At 46.8% G+C, this 27347-nt stretch overlaps 1 protein-coding gene across 2 annotated transcripts in view; it reads left to right on the top strand.

Annotated features, from left to right (window-relative positions):
- VILL (villin like) overlaps positions 1–25724 on the top strand; it is a 38887-nt gene extending 13163 nt beyond the window's left edge. For both annotated transcript variants that reach the window (XM_049797990.1, XM_049797991.1), the window contains 19 exons: positions 60–141; positions 1656–1730; positions 4382–4578; positions 6472–6580; positions 6906–7016; positions 8500–8699; positions 8786–8864; positions 10228–10326; positions 13220–13373; positions 14415–14515; positions 15195–15332; positions 15852–16010; positions 16890–17069; positions 17802–17947; positions 18662–18806; positions 19474–19662; positions 21942–22010; positions 22907–23158; positions 24475–25724. In XM_049797990.1, the coding sequence (XP_049653947.1) occupies positions 73–141; positions 1656–1730; positions 4382–4578; positions 6472–6580; positions 6906–7016; positions 8500–8699; positions 8786–8864; positions 10228–10326; positions 13220–13373; positions 14415–14515; positions 15195–15332; positions 15852–16010; positions 16890–17069; positions 17802–17947; positions 18662–18806; positions 19474–19662; positions 21942–22010; positions 22907–23158; positions 24475–24588 (2586 nt within the window). In that variant the 5' untranslated portion in view covers positions 60–72 and the 3' untranslated portion in view covers positions 24589–25724. The remainder of the gene's footprint in view (positions 1–59; positions 142–1655; positions 1731–4381; positions 4579–6471; positions 6581–6905; positions 7017–8499; positions 8700–8785; positions 8865–10227; positions 10327–13219; positions 13374–14414; positions 14516–15194; positions 15333–15851; positions 16011–16889; positions 17070–17801; positions 17948–18661; positions 18807–19473; positions 19663–21941; positions 22011–22906; positions 23159–24474) is intronic.
- The last annotated feature ends 1623 nt before the right edge of the window (positions 25725–27347 follow it).

The raw sequence follows: 27347 nt of genomic DNA, 5'->3' as shown, positions 1-27347 counted from the left end.
CTTACTATGGTATCCAATTCTATAGATATTTTGGTTTTTCTTCTTCCTTTCCCTTCTAGGTCAGACTGCAGGATGACAGACAGTGACATGAATCTCCCAACTATTGAGAGAAAGCTGGGACTGCAGATATGGGGCATAGAGGTATGACAAGAGGCGATGATGGCATATGTCTTCTGCATGTGTGTGTATATATGTTTCAAGAAAGAGATATCTTGAAGGAATCTGGGTGGGAAAAGAGGGTCTCACAGGTAAGATACAGTGGGAAACGGGAGACCCAGAATCTCCCTGTGCAACTTTCAACATGTTATTGCTTTGGTTTCCTGCTCTGCAAAACAGGGATAATATTGACTAAGGAAACATGAATGTGGTGGGACTGAAGCTGTTCCTCCAGCACTGGAGGCTTTCCCACCCCTTTGGGAACCAATGCAGGGCTGCTTTAGCACACCAGAAATTAATTCCCTGTTTCACCAGGAAGAGGGTTTACGCATAGGTAACCTTAGTCTATACCAGCAGCTGCTGGGGAGAAAGCGCCCATTTTTGGAGCAAAGGCATCCCATGGAGTCTATTTGCACTTCATCCTTGTCTTTCCCACTCTGATCAATGGGTCACTGCAAGGAGAGATACTGTAGCCTGCGAGGTCACCTTCTGCTTGTGGTGATATTTGTGTTTGGAGTGGAGCTGAGCTGTGCTCAATTCTGCGTTTTTCTGACCCAATTTGCCAAGAACGTTCCACTGCAATGACAGGGGGCATAGACTGAGGTGCAGAGTCCACTCGGGAGCAGTGGGACAGGGCTCCAACACATGTCTCCAAGTGGTGGTGTCCCTCCACGGGTCCCAGCTATGTTCCAAATATCACAGGATCTTTGCCTTTCCATTTCTCTCCGAAGCACTGTACTAAGCTTCTTTCCAGAGAATCTGTAATTAGAGATGAGTCGGTTCACAAGGGTCAAGCTGGTATGCTGGGAAACCAGTTAGGCCACCAGAAGAATGCATGTCTCTAATTCCAGAGAACCACAGAGCCAGTTCAAGCCCAGGAGCTGCATGTACACTGGTGGGTGGCACATCCAGGCACCTACGCTGGGCAGGCATGGCTGGTTAATTGTGCACTTGCACCAGATGAAGTGCGCCATTAGGGCCTGGAGGGGTGACGGACACATCAGTGTCCTCAAGTCTGTCTTTTCTCAGCACTGCTGGTTGCTATGAATCCCTGGCAAAGTGGTTATCCTAACAAAGCTCTGAAAGTTATCCTTGAACTTATGGGTACTGAGTAAAAACCATGCCCCAAAACTAAACCTAGGATGAGATGTGCTCGGTCCCCTGGGAAATTCCCTACAAATGCAAGCTCTGGAGCACTTCAGCCTGACCTCCAGGTCTTCTTGCTCCAGACCTACAGGATTGCAGAAGGGCAAGGAAACTAAAAAATACTTGTCAGTTTGTCCAAGAAGCATTATCCTTTGCCCCTTCTCACCCCTTAGTACTTTTGGGATATCCCCCAGAAGTGGCTTTTCCCAGCTCACAAGCACAGCCTTGATTCTTCCTTCTCCAAACCCTGATTGTCACCTTAGTGTTTCGTGCACCCCAGCTGTCCTTTTTCACACACATCAACTTCTGCCTCTGAAGTTCTAGCAATGACCCAAACACTCATTTCCTTGCAGAATATGAAGATGGTTCCTGTACCTGAAAAGGCTTATGGGACTTTTTTTGAAGGAGACTGCTACATAATTCTGCACGTAAGTAAGGCTAGCGAACATTGGTCTCTTTGGTAGGCAGCTGGTTTTTGTTTAGCTCTGACTTGGATCCTAGGCACCCTCACTGGTGAGAGCAGCGCTGTGGGTAAAAGTGGTTGTACCTGTACGTTCACCATCTAATCACGCACCTGAATTTAACGTGGCTGTTGCAACAACACTGTGTGTTTAGTAAATCAGAAGTCCAGAGGAACCATTAACTTACTAATTCATTAAAATTATTTAACTGAGTCATACCCAGACATGGCAAAATATCCAGTACATTCCTGGCAAACTAAATAAAGACCTACATTTGCATGACTTACGGGAGGCTTTTGGGGGTGTGAGAGTTGGCTGACTGGAGGGTCTTATTTGCAGCAGATGATGTGGGTTATGGAGGTGTGCCACTTAGTGTCACACAAGCAGCAGAGAGTCTCTGCAGCCCTTCTCATGTCCCCATTAGGACACTTCATCTGTTCCTCCCAAATTTGGTCCAGACCTTCTTGCAACCAGCTGAACCCAGGCTAGCCAGAAGCATGAGGAATTTCTGAGAACCACCTCGACTCTACGGGCTGTACAAAGTGCCTTGTGTTCCTGAAGCTCTGTGGGAGGACGATGCGTTGCACTCAGCTCCCAAACTTCCTTCCAAACCTCTTCATCTTCACAGAGCAATCCAGGCCCCATTGCATCTAACGATGTCCGTACAGTGGAAACCAGAAGCGTTTCCCAATTCCTGGGTCTGAGTGTCCCTCCTGCAAACATCTCCATCAGTCAAGAGACAGCAAAGCCTCCTCTATCCCACAGGAACCAAAGGCACTTCCACTATACGTCAAGCTAGGAAATCAGGCTGAGATAGCGATGCAGAATGCGTCTCCTGCTCTAATTCACCCTCCACACGCCTTTATGCTACCTTTTGAGTGCTGAATTGATTTGGTAGCAGCTACCCAAAGACATGCTTAGAGCAGAATATGAGTGTTCTTGCAAGGAGCTGACTACAGATATCGGTATAGATTTTGAAGCTCACAGGCTTACTTTATGTTGCAATAGCTTCCCCAGGTAGAAAAGCCCTTAATCAGCCCACAACTCTCCTTTCCCCCTGCAGATGGGAGGGTAAAAATACTCATCTGTGCATTCTGCATCTTGACTGGAGCCTCTCCAAACAAAGATAGTCCACAAGACAATGGGACTTTGATCATCTTCAATAACAGGGTATTAAACTGAGTGATTTTGCAACAAATTAATTAGCTGTGCCTAGAGGAACCGAGCTGTATTTTATTCAACTTCTTCTAGTGTGTTTCGCTGTGGTATCACTGCACAAAGCAAATAAACAGAACTTAGTGTCAAATCCAGTTTATAAAATGAGCTTTTATTACCTTTCCCAGGTGTCCATGATAGGGTTTAACACAGTAGGTGCTGAAAAATAACTGGCACAACTCACATAACAATAAATGCACCTGTTCTCAGATCCCTTGCCTCCTCTTTCTAGGCTATTGGGTTTTTCTGTAATAGGATGAATCACAGCATGCACACGCAGGTTCAGCTCCATTGGAGTTATGTCTGTTTTGCAAGTCAGCAGGAATTCAGAGGCAGTTTGTGTTACTATGTAGTGTGATATGAGAAAGAGAATGGGAAAGAAAGGATAGTATCTCCCAGCAAATAAATAGCAGTGTACATTACATTTAAAAAGGTGATCTATGAATTGTAGAATCATTTAGGTTGGAAAAGATTTTATGATCATCAAGTCCATCCAACTGTTAACCTAGTACTGCCAAGTCCACCACTAAACCACGTCCCTAAGTGCCACGTCCACACGTCTTATGAACACCTGCAGGGACGGTGACTCCACCGCTTCCCTGGGCAGCCTGTTCCAGTGTTTGACAACCCTTTCAGTGAAGAATTTTTTCCTAATATCCAATCTAAACCTCCTCTGGTGCAACTTGAGGCCATGTCCTCTCGTCCTATCACTAGTTACTTGATAGAAGAGGCCAGTACCCATCTCTCTACACCCTCCTTTCAGGTAGTTGTAGGGAGTGACAAGGTCTCCCCTCAGCCTCCTTTTCTCCAGGCTAAACAAACCCAGCTCCCTCAGCCGCTCCTCATCAGACTTGTGCTCCAGACCCTTCACCAGCTTCGTTGCCCTTCTCTGGACACGCTCCGGCACCTCAATGTCTTTCCTGTAGTGAGGGGCCCAAAACTGAACACAGGACTCGAGGTGCGGCCTCACCAGTGCCGAGTATACTGGACATAGGACAATCACTTCCCTAGTCTCTTACATTTTAATATCAAACTCTACAAAAGTAGGACAGGTTGAACGCATTGATTTTTGTAATTGCAGATGTGCTCAGTTTTCCTTGATAACAAGAGTTATAAAAGCACATAAGACCATAAGACACAAACATGCTTCAGTGCAATATGTACATAAGCCACATAAATGCTCTCCCAAATCAGGTCCCTGGCTCCAGGCTGAAGCTCTCAGGGATTATCCTAAGGCTCTGTCCTTTCTCCCCTTCCCCAGGAGAAAGGCAGAACTGGGAAAGGTCCTGAGACTGGGCTCCATGGTTACTTGGTTTTGGCAGGTCTCACTGGCCAGCAATATTGTTTGAAACACACATACGGGCTGTGTCTTCATCCTGACTCGTCTTTCCCGACTCTTCCAGACCAAAAGAACCTCCCACGGCTCCGCTGTGGATTTGCATTACTGGATTGGCAAGGATTCATCTCAGGATGAGCAAGGGGCCGCGGCCCTGTACGTCACCCAGCTGGACAATGCGCTCAGGGGGAACCCCGTGCAGCACCGAGAAGTGCAGGGACATGAGTCTGAGACCTTCCAAAGTTATTTCCGCAACGGCATTATGTGAGTAGCATAAAATACCCTGCAACGAGGTGGGTTATGGTCCCCGGGGTTCCCTCTGCTTCTCCACATCTCAGAGCTATCAGCATTCCAAAAATCTGAAAAATATGGATCAGCACTGAAGTCGGTCAAAATTCAGAAGAAAAATTTCCTATTTTGAAAATTTTAGTTGTAAGCATTGAGTCTGGAACCATGTCATTCTGTTCTACTGATCATTTTTTCCCAGATGTCTGCTGTGATTGCACCTCCCTTTTGTTCACCTTAGGGTATTCCTTCCTCTCCTCTACACACTTTAGATAAATATGTCCATTCAGGGCAATTCAGACTAATATCCACCAGGAAAAGAAGTGCTGATTTGGCTCACACCGGGAGTAATATTCTTGTAGTGGAAAGAAAGTTTGACTCTGAACTTCTGCCATCTAAAAGATACTGTCGAATCCAGTTCTGTGGTCTTTGCTCCCTTTGGGGTCTTTGGAAGGTGACCCCAACAGCTGTCCTCCGGGAGGACCTTCACTGGCAATAGACAGCCTAAGTGCCTTGCTTTTAAACAGCTGAAGAAAGCTCAGATGAAAACCCATCCTCAGTTAATACCCTGTATCCCAATCTGGTTTTTGATACGTCTGTATTGTGCATCTCTACAACCTTTCATGAGTTTCCTCAGGACTTTTGTGAGGCAAAAAAGTGCTTTTATCCTCATCATAAAGATGAGTAAGGGGCAATGAAGGACTAAAATTCAGACCTTCAAAAGCATGTAGATTTGGAAGTCTATTTGGAAACCTATCTGCCTCTGAAATCAGTATGAGTTAGATGACTTCTTGGTCTAAACCACATCCCTAAGGTCAAGCAGGAAGTCTGAGGCAGAATTAGAAATTAAACCAGGCTCTTTCCACACCTTGGCAGGTGGACTAATCACCAGACCAGCCTTCTGTGGATATGTTCAACTGGGCCAAACAAGTCTAAAGTACTGCTAATCACTCACATGCCTGACCACGTTTGCCAATCTCTTCCAAGCTATGATAAAATACATGTATTACCCACGTGGCAAAATTATAAGACTTTTAGTAATTCTCATTTTTTCCCATAAATGGCAATTACATTCTGTCAATTATTACCATAGTATGAACATTGGATCTGTTTTCTAAAATGGTATGGGATATCTGGAAGTGGGTTAGCCTTGCCCAAAACCCAGTAAAAAGGCTCTGGGACTTCCTTGGGGGAGTGTGTCCTCTCATGATGTGATTGTGTCTTCCTTGCAAAGTTGCATGGAAAGGAGGGGATGGCATCATGCAGTGAGGCAATACAGTGCTAACAGTGGCTATTGCAAAGTGTGTGTTCAAGGATGGAAGAACAAAATTGGTAGATTAAATTGGAGAGAAGGACAGTGTCCTATACCTTTTTACAGTAGCATTTTGTTCTATTATGGCAACAATTTCCTATCTAAGCTACTTTTAAAGAATAACTATTTTGAACAAAACCGGATTTTAGCAAAAAGTCTGTTTTCTGCAAAATATGTTTCATTTTTTAATTGAATGTTTACAGCATATTTCAAATCTGAGATGCCACTGTCATGGTTAATGAGATTTTCAGTTTGGTTGTGTTGCGTTTCCATTGCCATCCCTGACCTACCTGTTCATCTACACACCTTCTCCCAAGATGCACAAAAGCAACACAACACCCATAACAGGCAGATGAATAACGTGAGGAGTCATGGTTTGACCAGGGACCATAAACAGTAGCGTGAGGCAATACAGCATTTGACATTCCACTTTTAGGACTTTGAGATTATATTGGCTCTAATTTTTTTAGTTGTCACCAAAAGCTTGAGATGTTCTCAGAGGGTAGAGGGAAAGGCATTTTCTAACCAGCTCTAACTCTTTATTCCCTGCTACACAACAGCTACAAGAAGGGTGGAGTGGCTTCAGGATTTAAGCATGTGGAGACCAATATGTACAACATCAAGCGTCTTCTTCATGTCAAGGGGAAGAAGCATGTGTCAGCCACAGAGGTAAAAAGAAAAGCCCTCTCTTCTTATGGATCATTTCTCCTTGCCTCTCCTCCTACACCCATTTTTGACCAGGTTTGCCTGCTAGACAGCTCATCTCTGCTCAAGAACCCCTAGACAGGATTGTTTTCAAGACCTTGCCCGGGCCTTTGGTATTATCACGAGAGAAGCCATGGAGCTCTGAATAGCTGAGTGCTACAAAAATGAGCATATCATTGCAGACCAGTTCTCACATCCCCAGGGGCAAGTTTGCAATGGCTGTGACTTGTCTCCTGCAGCTCTTGTTGTCCCCCCTGGTTTGCCAAATTCTTTAATTTCCTCATGACAGGTAGCACTTTCCTGGGACAGTTTCAATAAGGGTGATGTTTTCTTGCTGGACCTCGGGAAAGTGCTGATTCAGTGGAATGGCCCCAGCTGCAGCATTGCTGAGAAATCCAGGGTGAGTACAGATCTTTGGTTTACTAGCAGTATTTTGTGATGCCTGGAGGGGAAAAAAACCACAAACAAACAAACAAAAACAAACAAAAAACCCCCACAGCACTCAGTGTTTGCACAGGGAAAATCTCAGTAAAATCAGCAATACACAGATAAACAGAGAAGATCATGGTAAATCATCTACTTGCCCATCTGCTTGTATCAGAGGGCCAACAAACCGCTTTGCTCCAGTTCAGACCTGGCCTGAGCTTGGGTTTCATGGACGGCCATGAGCTCATCAGTAGCTCCAGCTCCAGAAAGGCATCCAGCTCCTCTGCTTCTGGGGAGGTCCATCTCCATCCCTCTGTGCCCTGTAGTTTGCATGATGTGGGACTAAAAGGTCAGCAGCACCAGTAGGTTTAGCTGCAGTAAGTACCCCATAGGTAGATGAATTTTTTATTTTATTTTTTTTTTACAGAATCACAGGGAATTCCAGCTTGGTCAGTATGAGACAAGCAGGAATACATAACCCAGGTGTTGATAGGTCAGATCCATAGCTCTTAAGGCACTTTGCAAAGGGGTCATTAATTATCCTTATTTTACTGATAGACGAACTGAGATACAGAGATGTAATAAAGCAAGATATATTAGTGGGTTATCAGCAAAGTTGGTGGCCTAATTTGTAGCCAGTCATTATACATATTAAAAGACAGCTGGGACTGCTCTTCACATGATAGTGCCTGATGAGCTAGGAGACAGGGAAGCTTCGCAGGGAAGGCACTTTTCCAGGACACAGTGGCTAGAGAAGATCCAATGGAGGGTGGAGAAGAGACAAAGAAACTCTCAGGACACAGGGAAGGGGGAGCAGGTAGAAGGAAGGCTGTTGTGAGGGAGAGGCTGTGGTTCATCTCAGGCCTGGCAATCAAGCAGGTCGTTTCCTAGGTCTAAGAAAGAGGGGCCCCTTTCAAATCTATTGCAGTAAGAGACATGGAAAAAAGAATTCAATGGAAAATGGAAATTTCAGTTTACTTAGACGCGTGGCATTACATGCTGCTTTTTTTACAGAAAACATCCACGGTTTTTGAATACTTGAAAGGTTTAAATGTAAAATGTCACCATGGGGCACCCAGGGTCCTGCAGCTCTGCAGCATCCAGCCTCGGTGCCCTCAGCATGCACGCATCTCTCTCCAGACCACCTCAGAAGATATTTGGACCTTGTCATGTACAATCACTCATAGGCAACGCCTGTTGTGGCTACTGTGTGCCTGTGCCCTGCGGGAGCAAGCACCCGGAGCGACTGTAATAAGCAATATTTTCCTGAGAGTTAGTTAATAAGCAGGCGTTATAGACATCCTCTTTTTTAATAGCTAAATTTGGAGGACACTAGAAGCTTCAGAGATCAGTGGTAATCTGGCTTGGGCTATTGGTGCTTAATCATTGCTGTAGGTGTGAGTCACGCTGGATTTGTTGTCTGGATCAGGACTTACCCCCTGGTGATCCTTGTGCAGGGTCTCATGCTGGCTCGCAGCATCAGGGACAGCGAAAGAGGTGGCCGCGCTCAGATCGGCATTATTGACAACGAGAAAGACTCCCCGGACCTCATGCAGATCATGAAGATGGTGCTGGGTGAGAGGCACGGGGAGCTCCGAGACGCCATCCCAGATGCAAAAGCAGATGAGCTGCAGAAAGCAAATGTCCGGCTCTACCAGTAAGTCCGGGGATGGGCTGCAAACCCTCTCCTTTCTCACGGCGAGCGCTGAGAAGCTGACTCTGCTCGGTGACTCTGCCTTTCAGTGTCTACGAGAAGGACAACGACCTGGTGGTACAGGAGATAGCCACCCGACCCCTGACGCAGGATCTGCTCCAGCACGAGGTGAGAGAAAGCCATCAGTCCTTACAGCGAGAAAAGGATGCTGTGGCTTGCTATATTTTCAGCTGAGCACCCGTTTCAATGGTATACCCTGTTTCCTGAAAATTATCAGCCCTTCCAACCATTCAGGTTTATCAGGTGTCCTCTGGAAACAGGACAGCTTAGCCCTACTAAGTGGCCAGAAGTAGGTGGTGCGTTGAAGCTGCTCTAACGAGAGATGGCAAATTGACCCTCTCGGCCAAAGATGACATTAGCTTGGCAATCAGAGTCAAGGATTGCTGTGGGCCAGCAATATATTCCGGATGGAAATAAGGCTTCTCAGTACCTCACGTTCGGGGATAGCCCTCTATCTGCAGAATTCAGAGCAAATAAATACTCTGCTTACAAAATCATGAAGATACGTTTTCCTGCTGTAGCAAGTGGCTGGTTTCAGTGACCCACCCTGCAAGGAGATTCCTTGCAGACCCTCTGTTCAAAGGCTTTCAGAAAACAGAATAATATCTTTCTGGCTAGAATTTGTCAGAGAATTGCTCATCCTTAATTCTCTGCAGTGCAAAGCAGCCTGTTCCAAAACAGTGTTGTGCTGCAAGGCTCCGGCTCCCTTATTCACCCTGGTGTCAGCCTTGTTAAATCTCAGTCTCCTCCTACAGGCATGTGAAGCTTTTGCTTTTCTTGCCAAAGTTCAGTCTGAAAAACGAGAAGCCTTTGGTCACGCAGTGGTTTGTCAGTTTGGAGCACCAACTCTCTGCAGTGGAGACAGGCTGCTCGGCAGCCATCTCATCCCCTTTGGGTTCGGGATCCTGCTGCATCCACAATAATGCAACGCTTTCAGCTCCAGATTGGGGACACAAAATAGTAATGCAGAAGATGTCTAATTTGGACTCTTCCTGCTCCTTTAGTAGCAGTTTTGGCATAAATGAGCACCACCGTCAGCAGACTGAGGATGATATTTCAGCATACACTTCTCCTGGAGCCTCTTGGAGCTGGTGTTTCCATTGGTTCAGGAAAATCTCTCATGAGATGGTAGTGGCCAGTTTTGAGCGATGCCTAAGAAAAACACATATTTTAAGTCATTACAGTTAAAGGGCAGCCGCCTGGGTCAGGTGTGCTCACAAAGTCAGCATATTCATGGACCCTTTCACTGTAGGGTTGATGGTAGTTGTAGTCCATTTATGAACCACAGTAAATCCATCCTCTGTTGCCTCTGCTAATGATCGCACCAGGGTTAGAGCTCTGCAAGGCAAGGAAATGAGCTAGATCTATATCTAATCTAAATCTTCCAGAAGGATCCAACCTGAGTAGGCTACAAATTAGGACCTTTGCCTGCACAGAGTTTTTTATGTCTGTGTTTTGTGTTTCACCTCAGGACTGCTACATTTTAGACCAAGGTGGGTTTAAGATTTACGTCTGGAGAGGAAAAGCCTCCAGCCTGGAAGAGAAAAAAGCAGCCTTCACTCGAGCTGTGGTGAGTTGTAATATAGTGCAAACAACGTCGTGGGAGGTTGACTAAGTGCTAATCTAGATCTGACCACTAATTACAATTAAGTGTAGGTCTTGAGGAGCTGGCCTGTGTAATAGCAGAGAGACAAGTTAAACATTTAACGGAGGCGTGATGACGTAAACACAAAATTGTTAGTCACCAAATTGCATTAGAACTAAGACCTGCCACTAAAACTATGAAGAAATTTGTTAAAGAAAAGAAAGTATAAAAGAAAATATTTTGTTACGCAGTAAATGGTGGATTTCTGGAATTTGTTGATTCAAGAGATGGTGGAGGCAGAGAGTATCAGCAGGGTCGAGATGGGATTAGATAAATTCATGGTCAAGAGTCCATAAACAGATATTAAAGGGACTCTTACATTCTCTCTAACATCCATGACCCATTATTTGGGATGCTAGGGAGAGTGAAGGGATCACAGCAAAAACAGCCACCAAGCTCATGTGTCACTAAACGGCATCTCTTACTGCCACTGTCCCAGGCAGCACGGACCACTGCTCTGGCCCTGAAAGGCATCTCTTGTGTTCCCAACCAAGAGTAATGCCTTGTGCAAGTCAGTGGGGAACTCGATTACTTGGGGTCTCTGGAAAAGCCAGACCTTTTATGTAGGTGCTACAGGCCTCAACTGCAAGTCCATTACAGGCAACACGTCTTTTTCACAGCACCAATGGATCTGGGCCCAGGTTCTGCTTGTGTCCTGGTGTCGGCTGGGATAGAGTTAATTTTCTTTCTAGTAGCTGGTATAGTGTTATGTCTGGGATTTAATATGAGAAGAATGTTGATAACACACTGATGTTTTCAGTTGTTGCCAAGTAGTGTTTAGTCTAAAGTCAAGGATTTTTCAGCTTCTCATGCCCAGCCAGCGAGCAGGCCGGAGGGGCACAAGGAGTTGGGAGGGGACACAGCCAGGACAGATGACCCGAACTGGCCAAAGGGGCATTCCATACCATGGGACGTCATGCCCAGTATATAAACTGGGGGGAGTTGGCCTGGGGGGGGGATTGCTGCTCGGGAGCTAATTGGGCATCAGTTGGCAGGTGGTGAGCAATTGCATTGTGGATCACTTGTTTTGTATATTCCAATTCTTTTATTATTATTATTGTATTTTTTTTATTATTATTATTATCATCATTATTATTTTCTTCCTTTTTGTCCTATTAAACTGTCTTTATCTCAACCCATGAGTTTTACTTTTCTTTCCCCCGATTCTCTCCCCCATCCCACTGGTTGGGGGAAGTGAGTGAGCGGCTGCGTGGTGCCTGGTTGCTGACTGGGGTTAAACCGCGACAGCCTGCGAATTTGAAGATGATACAGGGCTCTTCCACTGGGTAGAAGAAGATCTGTTCTTAACTGCTATTAATTCAGATTGGCCAACCTGAGACAGGCACAGGGCTCACATTAAGGTAGAGCACACCAGCACAGTGCCCTGGCACCTATGCCGCTCCTCCAGATGAGCTGCCATGCAGTTATTTTCTGGCAGAGCGTGCCTCAACTCTTTCTTTCAGAAAAAAAATTAGCCTCAAGGGAGCCTGAGCAAGTAAGGTTTTTTTTCACAAGTTGGCACGTTGAAGTAAATGCTACAAGGGAACTTAGCTTTTAATTCATCTGTTCACTTACGTCAAGCCCATAAACAGCCTCATCTTCAATGAGCTCTTACTAGGAGATACTGAACTTCAGTGGCCCCAACTTCAACCAGCCAGGTTGAGACACCCAGCCAGGGAGACACCCAGCTTCAACACTAATTGCACCTATTGTCTCGGAGAAGAAAAGCTTAGACAAATTTTGCCTTAAAACTTATCTTGCAGTCCTCTGTGCTCCTTTCAAAAGCTTGACTCGGATGCTTTTTAGTAGGCAATCAATCAGCTCTGCAAATTCTGGCCCTGAGCTACACATGTAGAACAAAAGATATCTCTTTCTTTCAGTGTGGCAGGTGGGAGGGATGGGAAGACCATCTGCTCTGCTTTTCCCTGGGGGTAGTGTGTGGCTGCAGTATTTACAGCAGAAGATGAATGCTCAGAAGCCCACAGTCAGGCTCCTTTCCTGAACCACGGCTGTCAGCTCTGTACCTCCAGGTCATCCTGGAGCCTGCAGAGATAAACATGAGAGCAGTTCCCAAAAAAACGAGCAATGACTTTGGCATTGTGGCAGAACACAGATAATTTTCTTCCCTCTCATATTGTATCAAGCACCTCCTTTGAAGTAGTCTTTTATCTCAATAGTAGTTCTATTGCAAAGAAATAATGTGGGTTTAGGGGAAAAAAAAGAAAAAAAAATAGATGTATGTTCTGTCCCTTCAGAACATACATCAAGCTCTAGGGTACTTAGCTGGCTCCATCCCTTCACTATCCTGGCATGCATGCTCTCTATCATACTACTGGGAGGACAGCCTCCTTGTTTTAGAGAGGGACAAAAAGGTTGGAGAAAAGCAAAGAACTGAACTAGGCTCTTGGGTCATGGGCACACCCCATCACTGCTCCCTCCAGTCCTAGATCCATCCCCAGAAGCCATCAATGGAGCTGTCTGAGATAGAGGAGGAAGATTTTCATTAGACCCATTGAGAGAGATTTTCTTCAAAATTAAGGTGCCATGTAGAGATTAAGTGTAGGATGTGATCCAGGTGACCAGCCCTCTAGGGTTAGGGTCCAGTCCCCTAAACACAGAAATAAACATGGATACTACAGTGAGAGCTTGTAGGCATCTCTGTAAGTCTGAACACAAGTCTTGGGGTGAATCCTGCCCCTTGGTCATGTGTTCACTGGAGGATGTTCACTCTTTGGGCTGTTTCAGGTCCACATCCCTCTTCCCATGTGTGTAAAAAGCTTGGTATGTCCCCACTAATGTCCTTTTTCAACCCCACTAGGGTTTTATCCAAGCCAAAGGCTATCCTTCATCCACCAACATTGAAGTGATCAGTGATGGAGCAGAGTCAGCCATGTTTAAACAGCTCTTCCAGAGGTGGACAGAAAAGGATGAAACGCAAGGACTGGGCAAAGTCTACACTACTGGCAAAATTGGTGAGCATGTTTGTCCTGGATTTGGCTTTCCTACCTGTGCTAAGGCACAGCTGAGGGAACATCATTCACATTAACTGTCTCCTGCCTTCAGTATCCTGAAAATCTAGGGCACGTTCTTGTCACGCCTTGTATTTTCCACCTTCTTCGGTAGATGCAACGGATTCAGGAACTGAACAACATTCAGAACTGCTGAGGTTTCTTATATGAACTAAACTGCCACTTATTCCAAATGTAAATGTTGGCAGAAGATCGCTTTCATCTGAAAAATTGTATGTAAAACTTCACACATGCAGACCTTCCTAATTTTCTTTATAAAGGGCTAATACTGAACCTGATAAGGAAGTGTTGAACAACATTCTGCTTTCATTTACACTGGCATCCATCCAAGACCCTCCTGACATCAATGGCATTATTCTGTATTTACACCAGGTGTAAACGGTGCCTCAATTTATCTTGCTGCTGAAGTGAATATTACAATGCATTAACCCCAAAGAGTAAACAATACCAAAGAGAGAGAACTTGTTGATGAATGGTGGGATGGTGAAAGAGATGCTGAGCGTCTCCATCAATAATACCCTGAGAGCTGCAAATCTCTTGGCTTTGCAAGTTCTTTCTTTTTTCTTGACCTCTGTCTTTCTCTGTGCTGTCCATAAATACTCCCTCTCTTTATCATGAGCTGGAGAAATGTAGCCATTTTATTTCTGAAAGCAACATTTTAAAAGGAGGTAAATATGTATAGATTTGGAAAACAATTATGAATTTTCAGTCAGGAGACAACTAATATCTTTACCAGCCAGTCATTACTGGAACGTGCTATATGGCCAGTTGCCAGCCTGTAACAGATCAACACTGGAGTGTGTGAGCTCTTGCATGTTCCAAAATCAACATTGGCTTACTGGTGGCAAGACTGACTTCTTGCAACAGCGGACCAGGCTTTTCTCGTGTCTATAACGATTGTGTGTGCATGAGGGTGATGCAGAGGGTCTGTATGTAACTGTGCATTCACTGGGTTCTTGTTTTTTTTCCTGCTGGTGCATGCAGCCAAGGTGGAGCAGGTGAAGTTTGACACCACTCAGCTCCACGCTAGACCGGAGCTAGCTGCTGAGCAGAGAATGGTCGATGATGCCTCTGGGGAGATAGAGGTGAGAGACCTCTTTTTGCTGACAGATGATGCAGTTACCAGTGTTTCCAAACGCCTCTGCCTTTTCACATGCAGCAGCTTTACGGAGCTGTGGAGATGTGCCCACCTATCCTCCCCAAGAAAGCATGGCTTCAGCCAGAGCAACCTGCTTGCCAACCATAACTAACGCAGCAGTTACAGTAGCTCAGGGGCATTTCTCCTCCAACCCATGGCCTGTGGAGCAGAGCAGTCACCAAGCTGACCCCTCTCCTGCTGTGTGGATGGGTCATGAGGTGATACAGTCGATGCCCTTCTCACCCTGTCTCTCAGTTAGGTCCATATCAACCAAACTTGTGCAGAGCAGAGGCCCCTCTCCCATTCTTCTGGCCTCCCACGGAAGATGGAGCTGGTTGAGAAAGGGACTGTGGGGCTGAAAGGGATCTGGAGGCTGCTCCTCCTTGAGGGCTACCAACTGCTGAAAGTCCATTAATGGCACATGTATTGTGGTGGTCATTGGAGAGACCAGACTTTGCCAGCAAGCACTTAGTCAAGCTGGGGGAACATAGGCTGGTGTCTGGAGGAGAGGGGAAGGTTTATCTTTCCAACTGAAGACCTGAACTTCAGTGGTCTGCTGGCAAAGGGGCTGCGCTCCGTCTTCACGTTGACTCCACTGCTGCTCACCGAGATGTTTCTTTCACTAGGTGTGGAGGATTGAGGACTTGCAAATGCAGCCAGTGAATCCCAAGACATATGGGCAGTTCTACGGGGGTGATTGCTACCTGGTCCTGTACACCTACTTGAGATCAGGCAGGCCTCACTATGTCCTCTACATGTGGCAGGTAGGTCAAGCCAAAGCAGAAGGGGCTGTTCCCAATCCAGTTCTTCCCATCCAGAAGAACTCACACGCCCTTTGCTCATTAGTTGTCCATTGCAAATAACCCAAGCTGTGCTTTGTAGGCAGCATGGACACTCTGAGCCCAGGCTGGCATCAGACTGAGAGCCAGCAATGTCAGATAGAAATAGTGAAGGATGATGTGGCTTACAGTGCTGAGGTCAAACTTTGCAGTCTTTCAGATCGTCCCTTAAAGCCTGAGCTCCTGGAGACACCTGAGTATATGAATATCTCTGCTTTCCTTTTTAAAGTATATTTACCTCCCCTGGAATGCAGAGAGAAGCTTTGAAAATGGGACGCTAAAGCCTCCAAAACCAGAATGCAAGTGAAATTCAAACATCTGGTCGTTTTAACTCTGATCTCACGATATTATATGCAGGGCTTGGGATTGGCAAGATGTTACACCGTGCAGAGCTTTACACCCTTCACCTCATCACGTTACGTGCGGCCTCTCTCTCTTCCCCAGGGTCGCCATGCCTCTGTGGATGAAATCACCGCCTGTGCCCTCAATGCCATCGAGCTGGACAAAAAGCACGGGGATGAGGCCGTGCAGGTGCGCGTGACGATGGGCAAGGAGCCCACACACTTCCTGGCGATCTTCAAGGGCAAGCTGGTCATTTACGAGGTAATGTAGCTTTGCGCGCATGGGCGATGGAAGGTGCAAGAACCAACGATGGCTTGGCAGTTGCGATGGAAACAGTCCAGGAAAATGGGCTTGTATTCAGGAAAGGAGCCTGCCAGGACTGCATGGGCTGGCAGATGGAAGTGGTGGAACATTTCTACTACTTCCCAAGTAGTCTGAACACCATATGTGTAAACACAGTCCTGGACTGACCCAGACTCAGCTGTCCACCCCTGAGCTCCAGCGTTAATGTGTAATGTTCTTTCCAACTCTATCCCAAAATATTTTGCAGAGTTACAATACGACAATCATCCTCTAAATTACAGATACGACTATCCAGAAAGGGTCCTCCAAAATATTCTACAAACAGTTACATGATTAGAATTGTCCCTGCCTGAATTATATCACGTTGACTACTAACCCACTTCACTTGCTGCTTTGGCTGTCAGCATCAGTGGTGGAGACATTGCAAATGGCTGGGGAAGAGGGAGTTTGCCCTCAGCTCTCCGTGTTGGTTGCACCATACAACTTCTATGGCAGATGTTCAGCTAAGCTGAGTGCAGCTGGAAATACGAGTCCAGCTGCCTTGCCCGGTTTACATGGCAAATGCTTTGCAGACACTGAGATCTGTTCATATTGAACTTGAACATCTTGATGGGAGGTGGGAGACACTCGGAATAACCAGGGAGAAATGTGGAAGTTATGACATGTGGGTTTTATTCTGACCTGGAACTAGAAGGTATTTGAATTTCCTCACCTGTTCTGTGGACCATGGTCCATCACCGCAGCAGCGTGGAAGGTTGTGGCCCCAAACCAGCTGCACCCTGGGTTTGCGTGCCCTCCTCACCTCCCAGTACCATCCTTCCCTCTGTGTCCTTGCAGGGCGGCACGAGCCGGGCTCAGAAAATCATGCCCGAGCCAGCGATCCGCCTCTTCCAGGTGAGGGGCACGGATGAGATGAACACGAAGGCCACAGAGGTGCCAGCCCGGGCCTCCTCGCTCAACTCCAACGACGTCTTCCTGCTGTCGACCAGCCAAGTCTGCTACCTGTGGTGCGGGAAGGTGAGACTGCAGGGAGTCCAGGGAAGGCAGCTGAAGGGACCCAAAATGGCTGATGTGGGGCTTGAGCCTCTGACCACCACTGCAGAGGGGTATCTTTGGGCAGGTAGCCCATTAATTTTGATAGAGCGAGGTGCACCCAGGAGAAGGCTCTGTCTGTGGAGGATCAGCAGTAGCACAGCCCTCTCTCTACAGAAGTAACCCATCTTGGGATTCACCTCACCTCATTTTAGATGTACATACAGCTTTCAGCTGAATAAAGCACCCCAAGTTCTCCAGCTGTAAGAAATTAGCCAGCATTAGAGCATATTCATTTATGTGTTTCAGGATGAGATCGTAGATCAAACCGAAGCAGAAGGGTTGCCCAGAGAAGTTGCAGATGCCCCATCATTTCAAGTGTTCAAGGCCAGGTTGGATGGGGCTTTGAGCAACATGGTCTAGTGGAAGGTGTCCCTGCCCATGGCAGGGGGGTCGGACTAGGTGATCTTTAAGGTCCCTTCCAACCCAAACCATTCTATGATTATGTGAGTTTTGGTCTAGATGCCATTGGCTGCGCTGAATGTCCCTTCAAGGACTAGAAATGGATTTTGAGTGACCAGCTCAGATGAGACCCTCAAAAGCATTCAAGCAGGTCTAAAACTCTCCAGAGGAGGGTAGGAACAAGCCAAGTTTTCCCCACAGATAAGTTTTGCCAGTCTGTCCCTAACTCCACCTAATCTGATGTTCTGAACACAGGGATGCAGCGGAGATGAGAGGGAGATGGCAAAAATAGTAGCTGACATTGTTTCCAAACGGGACAAGCTCACCATTTTGGAAGGACAAGAGCCAGCAGAGTTCTGGGAAGCCTTGGGAGGCAAAGCACCTTATGCCAGTGAAAAGAGGTAATAGTGACCTGCTTGTTCCTCTGGGCTTGGCAAGGCAACACTAAACAAGGGATCAAAACTTTGCAGGAAGGTGAGTAAGCACTCTGATACTGTGTCCTCGCTAAAGGGAGAACGAGGTCAGAATATCACCAAAATCTTGGTCAGAAACTACACCAAGATGTCTCTTTCCTAGGTTTTGGGTCAGGCCTTCTGTGAAGTAGGAGCTGCAGATCCAAACCCTGCAGACAAGGGTGTGCTACATCCTCCTTTTCCCACAGTAAATCCATCCCATATCTTGTCATAGGGCTACATGAATCACATGCTCCATTTCCAGCCATTATTAGGTTTACAGGCAGCCCCAGAAGATTCATGAAACTAAATCTGCTTTTGAACAACCTGGATTTCTCCAGCCCTCTGGGCAGGTGATGGGTTCCTCTGTAACCAAATGATCTGATGTGGCTTTCAGCTGACATCAGGCTCATCTCCACAATGAGAGAAGGGTTCTGCTTTTGCCCTCTTTGGGTGGAGAAAAAGTTACCTTTAAAAATTGGTAAAATGGTCCAAGAATCCCGAGACCTGACTTTGCTGACTTTCAGGCCCTCAGATGAGTGTTGCCGTGTTCCCACCTCTTCCATCAAGGTCATGACAAGTAGCGGCAGGGCCCTGCAGTAAACCACAAGGGAAAGGTTTCCATCTCTCTTGCTTTTTCTTTCCCCGCCATGCATGAGGAAGGTTTCAAGAGGAGATCACACACTACCAACCTCGCCTCTTCGAGTGCTCCAACCAGACGGGTCGATTCATCATGACAGAGGTGGTGGGCTTCTGCCAGGAAGACTTGGATGAAGATGATGTCATGCTGCTAGACACATGGGAAGAGGTCAGCACAGACTCCCCTTCTCCCCAGAAGTATTTTCAAAGAGGTTATGGCTTAATTGGTTTGAATACATCCTTCAAGGTGAAACCAAGGGTAATATCCCTTCTGCCCCATCTCCAAACCCTTCATGATGCTTGGGCAGACAAGAAGGCGCATGTCCAGTCCTTCACAAAACACGTGAGTGAGGTAGTATAGCTAGCCCTGTTTCAGAAAGGAGGAAACCAAGACGTCTGGTCCCTGCCTTGCTCCAAGTTAAGAAGAGCTGGGCCTGCTCCAGTCTTTGCCAGCTCCTATAAGGAGGTGGCACCCAGAAACCTTCCCCCTCGTTTCCCAGCACCAATGGTGACAACTTGCTTTAGACCATCAGAAACTGTCTCCGGGGGCTTTGCTTTCTGAGGACATTGGAGTTTTGGCCCATGCAAGGATCTGAGTTTAGCTACCTTGAAACGTACAAGAACTGTTTCCTGAAATATTTATTCTTTATGCCTGTCTCAAAAGCAAAATCTGTCTTGGCTGGGAGTAAATCTGGGATCAAAATCCCAGGGAACTATTGGGAAACAATATTTCCAGTCTTATCTTATCTCTGCTCCAGTTGGCAGGGGAGAACAAACAGCCATGTCTGCACAGGTCCTAACTCCTCACTGATCTTCAACACCTTCTCTCCTTGCAGATTTTCCTTTGGGTTGGCAAAGCCTCCAACACATACGAGAGGAATGAAGCAATTGCTTCAGCTAAGGAGTATCTCAAGACCCATCCTGCAGGGAGAGACTTGGCAACTCCAATAATACTGGTGAAGCAGGGCTATGAACCCCTCAACTTCACAGGATGGTTCAATGCTTGGGACCCCTACAAATGGAGCGTAAGTTGCTGGAAAAGCCCTGTGGTGTGCACGCGTGCTCAGCGGTGCTTAAATGGTGTTATTGTCAGTGACCATATCATCTGTGGTGCACGGAGAGAAACCTCGCTAGGACATGCCCTGAGCTTCATGCCTTCCTGGTGCTACCTGAGCAGCTTCTACTCCTTTGCCAGCAAAAAGTAGCTGTTTGGTGAAACTGAGGCCTTTGCAAATATAAGTAAATGTGCTTGAATTCACAATATTCACATTTTTATTTTAAAAAAGATTAGGTCCCAAATCAGGTTTGTGATTTCAGCCAAAAATGGGTTGGGACTGCTAGTAGTAAAACCAAGTTCAGGGTGAAAACAGAAGCACCCCACATCATAAAGAAAATTGAAAAAAAAGTTCATTTTTTCAAAGTGCAGTCACAGAGAAAAATTCATGGCCCAGCTTGAAGGGCAAACTCTGGGGAAATGAAAGATGCGAGCAGACAGGTCTCATGTTCAGGTTTGCAGGCTGCCCATCAGAGCCCAGGAGCTCCTGAGCAAGGTCACCCTTGGTCCCTACATACAAGCCTTCTCAAAAGCTGATTTACAAATACCAGTTCTTTGCTATAAAGCAATGGAAACGTGCCTGAGGAGATGCCTGGGAAAGAAAGAAGTCCTTTTTCTCCTCTTTCAGACACATGGGCTTCAAATCATTTCAGGAGTATAATGTGGAGCAGAGATTTGCTGTTGTGGCCAGCACATAAAGCCCTGCACTGTCAGGACCCAGTCTCCAACCTTGGTTGGGCACAGCATGGTTGGACAGAAGAAGGAGAGCTGCACTTAACTCCATGCAGACCATGCACCAGCTGGTCCAGCCAGCCTGGGGACTTTGTGATACAGCACAGAATATATTGGGAATAAAGAACAATCCTGGAGTGGCTTTGGTGATTAATAGAGCCAGAGTATCGGTTTATAGCAAACAGCCAGGTGGAAGTGATGCTGCCAGGCTGTGCACCTAAATTCCTGCCAGCTGATGGCACTGGTGTTCACGGCTTAAACAAACAACAAAAAAAAAAAAAAAAAAAAACAAGGCAGAAGATGATGGGCAGTTGGGAAAAGCTCAGCTCCCAGATGGTGTATTCCCAGAGCTTTCCCCGGTGGGCTGCCACTGCTTGTCCCTTCTCACTCCTGGTTTTTCCTATGAACATGGGCGTTCAGCCTGTTCACAAGCAATCCGGTCTTCTAGTTGCCCAAAGAGCTGTGAGTGAAGTTCCATGCTGGAGCCTGCAGGTGGGACAGCCAGGGCAATGGCGTGAAGGTCCCCAGGTGGCTTCATGCTGCAGGAAAACCCATACAGAGATATTTTATTTCCTGTAGCTGGGTTTGCATCGTCTTTCTTTGCAACCAGTGTGGTGGTAGAGAGCCTGTCTTGACAGCCGGGTTTGGACAGATAAGACAGCAACTCCCAGAGCAATGACCTGTAAAACAATGTTGATGCTTAGAACAAAGGTCAAACCTTGTTTTTTTTGAGCAACCGCTGAAAAACAAGGATACAGCTCATAAAATATGTGCCTCTAAAAATATCCCCTGTAGGCAGCTCCAGCAACTACAGAGAAGCAATCCAAACTGTTGACATCCCAGAAACATCTGGTGTGTGTGTTCATTGCTCAGTTTTGGGTCGAAATTTGTTTGCTCTGCAGTCCATGTGTTTATGTTGTTTGTTCTTGTTGGGGAACTTTGCTCAATGATTCTGTTAAGAACTGACATCTCCTGGCTGCTTAGGAAAACACAGTCATGAGCTTTGCTAATATATCTAGTATATTCCATTTTTTTAGGAAATAAGAGGTAGCTCGTAATATGTGGCACCAAATTACAAAAAGTCAGGGATTGAGGCTTTGAAAAATAGGTTGCTTTAGCTAAATGAATCAGGGAAGGGAAAAAAGGAATATTATATTATCCCAAATTTCCATGCATTGCAAGATTCATTTAAAATTTAAGAGATTTCAATCCTGTAGTAAACATGATTTCTCTTCATTTGCCTTCTGCTCTCTGAAGTCTTTAAATTTCCTGGTTTCACCCATTACTGTACAACTGCAAAGGCTAAAGTCCATTTGTTTCTTTGTTTTCAAGTGAAAGCTCAGATTCTGGCACAGTCTCCTGATTCCAGGAGCTGGGATTTGCAGGGAGGCACCAGCTGCCACCTGCATGGGCACCACTCCGCTTTAAAATTCATATGATCTCCTGACCCCAATAGAGAACCAGAGCATGTGCTAATTGAAGGCAGCCCATGCTTCTTACAACTCTCTTTACCTTTAGGATGGCAAGTCTTACGAGGAGATGAAGAACAGCTTAGGAGAGATGTCGGCTATATCCGAGATCAAAGTGGTGAGTTGCTTCTCGACCATATGGGTGGGAAACACCTGGGTTTAAACCCCACCGCGTCCCCCAGCCTGTTCGCACGAAGGAGAGGACATAATGACCAGGGCAGGCGTGGGGACCTCAGGCTGTCAGGATCAGAGCTGTGCTCCTCCGTGGAAAGCAGAGGGAGACGTGATTAATAACTCATAAATACACCCAGATCTCCTGGGGCTTTTCCAGTCCTGCGCAGAGGCCTCGGTGAGCAGGAGATCGGCCAGCTGCTTTCTAAACTACACACGCAAATAAAAGTGCGTGCAGTTAAGCGTTGTACGAGTAGTTTGCAGTGGTGGGGTCCCTGAGACCCCAGACAAGGAGCCCCTGGTCAGGGAGGGCATAGCCCAGTGGGAGATCCTACAAAGCACAGAGGAAACCAGATCCCAAGAGTCCCAAACGTGATTGTCACACGGGATCGGTTCTGCCCTGGACAGGGGCAGGAGGAAGGCTTGAAGGAAGTGGCAGGGGCTTTGAACCAGGAGAGATGGCATATCAGGGAGGGTATGCAGGTAATTTAGAAGTTTTAGGCATGGTACATATCTAATCTCACCTTCTGTCCTCCCACATGCACCTTTCCCTGCTGTTACCGTGAGAAGAATGAGACTACAGTGAGTATTTTCAGTTATTTCTAAGGGCTCTCATCAGTGCTGTGCTTTTGGCAGTCCTAACATCCCGATGTAACGTTGATGGAGGTGCTGGACTAATGTTTTAGCTCAGACTTTCCCTTTGCTGCTTTGAAGCAACAGACCAACAGATAGTCTGTGCCAGAAACAGTCCCCCCATCCCCAACAGAGAGAAAGGTCCTGGGATAACCCCCCACTTGCTCTGCCAGAGCTTCTTGTCTTGACATGTTCTCCTACCTTTGGCAGGACCTTAATAACATCAGCCTGAACAAGAAAACCCTCAGCATGACCAACTTGGCAGGTTCAAGTATGGCAAGTGCTTCCCCTGAGTATAAACCGCACTTGAACCACAGTGACAGCAACAGCTACAGCAATAGCAGCGCCTACAACAGCAGCCCTTCCATGGTGCCCAACGGCGAAGGAATTTACTCCCGAGAGGTGCTGATAAACAAGACGGTGGATGAACTTCCAGAAGGCGTGGATCCTACTAAAAAAGAGGTGACAGCATTGCTGGTTTGATGCCTTTGTAGCTTAACCTGGAACTTAGTCACTGGCTAAGTGCACTAGTAGTTTAGACTATTAAGTCCTGCTTCAGGTTCAAGGAGATACCAGCTGGACACATAGGTCTCATCAAAAAGCAGGAGCTTCACATGAGAGGAAATTGTAGTAGTTTTACCCTACTTGATGTATTTCTTTTTTTTTTTTAGGGGAGTGAGGGGAGAAAAATGAGTTTTAAATAGTTACTTTTCAAACTATTTTCTTCTGCTAGAGTTGTTTAATTCTGCCACCCAACCTCTGTCCTTGGAGGGACAGAGAATGAAAAGTGCAGCTCCTGCAAGACAAAGTGACACAGCTGAGAATGAAGCCAGGACTCGCATTTTGCCTGGGCTGTGGGTGTTTGTTTTCATTTGAAACTCCTTCCAGAAGAGATCTCTTTTTTCTTTTTCTTTTTTTTTTTTTTTTTTTTTTGGTCAGAAAGCTTGCATTTCAGCAAATCCCATCCAGGGACAGGGAGGAATGCCACATCTCAGATTTCCGATCAACCCAAGGATTTTGGCAACATCTGTAGCTGAGTCCAAGCAAGCCGATGGGAGGGACAAAGGGGGCTGATTCCCTCTCCTCTCTACCACCCATGTTTGACCAATGTCTTGTCCCAGCAGATCTCCTGGCAAAGGCCAACACCCACAGCCAGAGAGCTGATCCACAGCTGGGCCAGTGGGCAATGCCCACGTGCTGATGATTGTATTTCAGCTGGGATGTACCTGAGCGCTTTCTTCTACCCAAAATGCCGGGGAAAACTAAACCTCCATTTCCTACAAGGTCTTTCTCAGTATCACTGATGAGCCCATTATCTACAAAACCTCCTGTCTTTCTAGCAGCGGGAGTGACTATTTCCAGTGGAATATTTGCGGGGTGGAACCGAGTGAGGGGGAGATGCTTTCACTGTGGATCACTACCTAAGAAACCACCCAAAACTTTGGCCAGCAGAACATCACCGATACACCATGAATTGTCCCGGCCTCCATATATTTAGCAGGCACCAAATTCCAGCCAGAGCATGCTAACCCCTCAAAACCTGAGCATTCCTTTGGGCTGGTAGGCTTTTATTTCCCTGGTACTTTGGGAAGCGGGATGAGGAACAGTTGCTGGGACGTTCCATTTCCCACCATGAGGACAGGCAGTAGGACATGAGCTGTTGGCCTGGAATCGGGGGTCAGCACTCACACAGGGAGGAAGGGATGCAGCCGATGGGGGTGTCCCGGCCTCTGCAAAAGCCAAAGCTGACCTTTCCTTGCTCTCTCCTCCCGCTGCAGTACTATCTCTCTGATGCTGATTTCCACGATATCTTTGGGAAGTCCAAGGATGAGTTCTACCAGATGCCCAAATGGAAGCAGCAGAATGAGAAGAAGCAGTGTGGACTCTTCTGAGACCGCAGGGGCCATCCAGCTTCCAGTGACTCTGGGACCAACCCTCGTTCTCTTAGGAGCTGCAGGGAAGAAGTACAGACATTTGCTCAATGAACCCAACCCAACACCTCAGTCAGGCCAAGCTCCAATGTAGTTATTCCAGCAGCCACTGTTCAGGGGTCGGCTCCTTTCTCCCTGCAAACCCTGAACCTAAGGAAGCAGAAACGTTTCTTCTGCAGGAACAACTTTGCAGGATGTTTTTGCCTCTTTTTGACACTTTATTGCAGATAGCCATGAAGACAAGTGTGTGTCACACAACTGTACTGTAGCCTCTTCTTTCCTCTCCATTTTGCAAATTGCCCCGTGCACAAGGTCATGATCTTCCTTCATTTGTAGAAGTTTAAAATTAGGCAAGACAAAGGCTGCTTGCAGCTGCTATGTAAATTTTGGGTGGGGAGAGGAGGGGGAAGCCCTAGAAGGACAGAGGGGGAGCCCTGAGTTCAGGAAAAAGGTAATGGAGTAGCCAGATGTGTGATGGGGTAGCCCATGACGTGACACCAGCCAGTTCTGCCCCTTCTTACCTTGCAGAAAAACTACTCGCCAAAGAACAGCAAGAATCGGTTGTAGACTAACATGGCTAGCCCAGTGCAGGTAAAACAAATGAGAACCTGGCTTGGAAAAAACCCACTTATTTAGTACATATTTATTAGCCAGTCTATTTCAAGAAGATGATGAGGTTTAGGGCTAGACATAGCTGTTGATTTTGACTCTCTTTTTTTCTCATTCAGGTATAGCATCTCCAATCTCACCTAGCCTCCATGTGCACAACTGGCATGTGCAGGTGATCATAAGAGTCCGCCTGCCTGCAGACGAGAGGCTTGAGGAAGCCAGGAGGGATTTGGGTATGACCTGAGGCAGAGTGTGTCCCGTGGAGGGTTTTGTCAGGGCTTCATCCCTGTGATGTCCTATGGGCTGAGAGCGCCCATTCCGCGCTGCAAGCTCAGTCTGATTGGGGAGGGGAGGGGGAAATGTGAGCGATCGGTGATTAAGGGATATAACTGTAAACAAAAGGAAGAAAAATGTATGTTTAAAAACTCAGAGGTGTGGTTTTGCAGCTTTACTCCATTTCCAGCCTGATCGGTGATTCCAAATAAACAGCCAACCAGCAGCACTGAGAGTGTCCTTGATCAGCGTGTGGGGTAGAATGGTAGTAGAGAAAAGCTCTGCAGGGCCAGAAATCCTTCAAACACCTGGTCTTTAATGGGCTTTGGGACTTTTTTTTTAAAGAAAAGAACAAACTGAGAAGGTGGGGTCGCCCTCTGTTTCCAAACACCACATAGCCAGGACCATTTGTCTCCCTATGCCCAGGTACCCTGTTCTTAAAGACACCCCCCCCCCCATTGCCTATGGTGGGAACATGGGTCTTCAGCAGTTGGCCTGAGTGCCCACCCTTGCTGCAGGGATGTGGGGATGGAGCTGAGAAGCTGCAGGCGGCTGTTGGTTGAGGAGCTCAGAGCTCTCATGCGTCACCTGGGACCATGCAGTAGGTGGGAAGTGTCACCATCTGGCTGGGCTGGAGGCAGGGACCTCCAGGTGATGGGGTCTTCTGGACAGATCTTTATGTTTAAGAATTGGTGGTTACTTCAAATAAGCCACAACCCCATCATTACCTCCACGCTCCTGCCACCATTTCATCCCATTTCTGCTTGAGGGGCCAGCCCAAAACCCATTTAAACCCCCCGTGCAAAATAAGGTAAGAGTAAAGCAGAGACGTAAATCGGCCGAATTACCTGCATGATTGCTCCTGTTGTGTTCGCACTAGATACAAACAGTGCACATTATCCCTGTTTCAGCCTCTACTGCCACTGCTGGAAGCAACAATATTTGCACTGCCCTGCTGCGGCATCCTCCTGCCAGCTCCTAAATTAACGAATTGCACGTGCTCCTGAAGAAAATGCAGCAATGCCACCTATCATCAGCCCTGACTGTGGGCCTGACGGGCATCATGCAATGAAATAGAGACCAGTGGAAATAATAGTTGGATTAGGGACATTAGGCCAGTTTGCTACAAATTGCTTTAATTCCTGCTGCCACGATGCTCACCAATGCACGAGTGGAGCACTCCTGCCAGGACTCAGAAACCAGCACAGGATTTTACAGATAATAGATCCTTCTGATATTTGGGGCTGTTGGAAACTGTTGCTGCTCTCCTCATGGGGAGAGTTGGTTTTCCAAGCAACTAGTTGGTTTACTAGTTCTCCCTGTCCCCCTCTTCGCTAGTGCTGGCCACAGCAGACAGGTGAGGGCTGGTTTAGCTCAATAATTCAACTGAAATCTAATCCTGCAACACCAAAAATGCAAATAATCTGTTCTCAGCCAACTCAGCAGGCTGACCCGACTCGCCCCACAAGAGCTGGTGCTGGCACAAGCCAAGGGGCAGGAATCCCTCTGATCATGCTCAAGCTGCACGGTGCAAGCTCCCTGTGTGGTACAGGGCAGAGCTGGGTATCCTTTGTTCATGATTTTATCCCCTGTCTCCTTAAAACAAAATGCTCAGAGCATCCTAGGAGCAGGATGTCCCTGAGTTGGAGTCAAGGATGCTCCAGCCTTGGCCTTCAAATGCATCTCCTGATACAACATGTCCCAGCCCAGAGGTGAGCTAAGAGAGAGCCACGTCACTGCAGGACACCCCGTTCTGACTTGGTGGCCTCTGCCGCTCTTGAACTCATTCAACCACTAGTTGTTAATTCAGTATGAGCCTTTGAGTTGTGGATATAATT

This window comes from Accipiter gentilis, chromosome 4, assembly GCF_929443795.1.
Source record: "Accipiter gentilis chromosome 4, bAccGen1.1, whole genome shotgun sequence".
Lineage (NCBI taxonomy): Eukaryota > Metazoa > Chordata > Aves > Accipitriformes > Accipitridae > Astur > Astur gentilis.
Note: the sequence above shows the minus strand (reverse complement) of the source record. Positions and strands in the feature narration are given on the sequence as shown.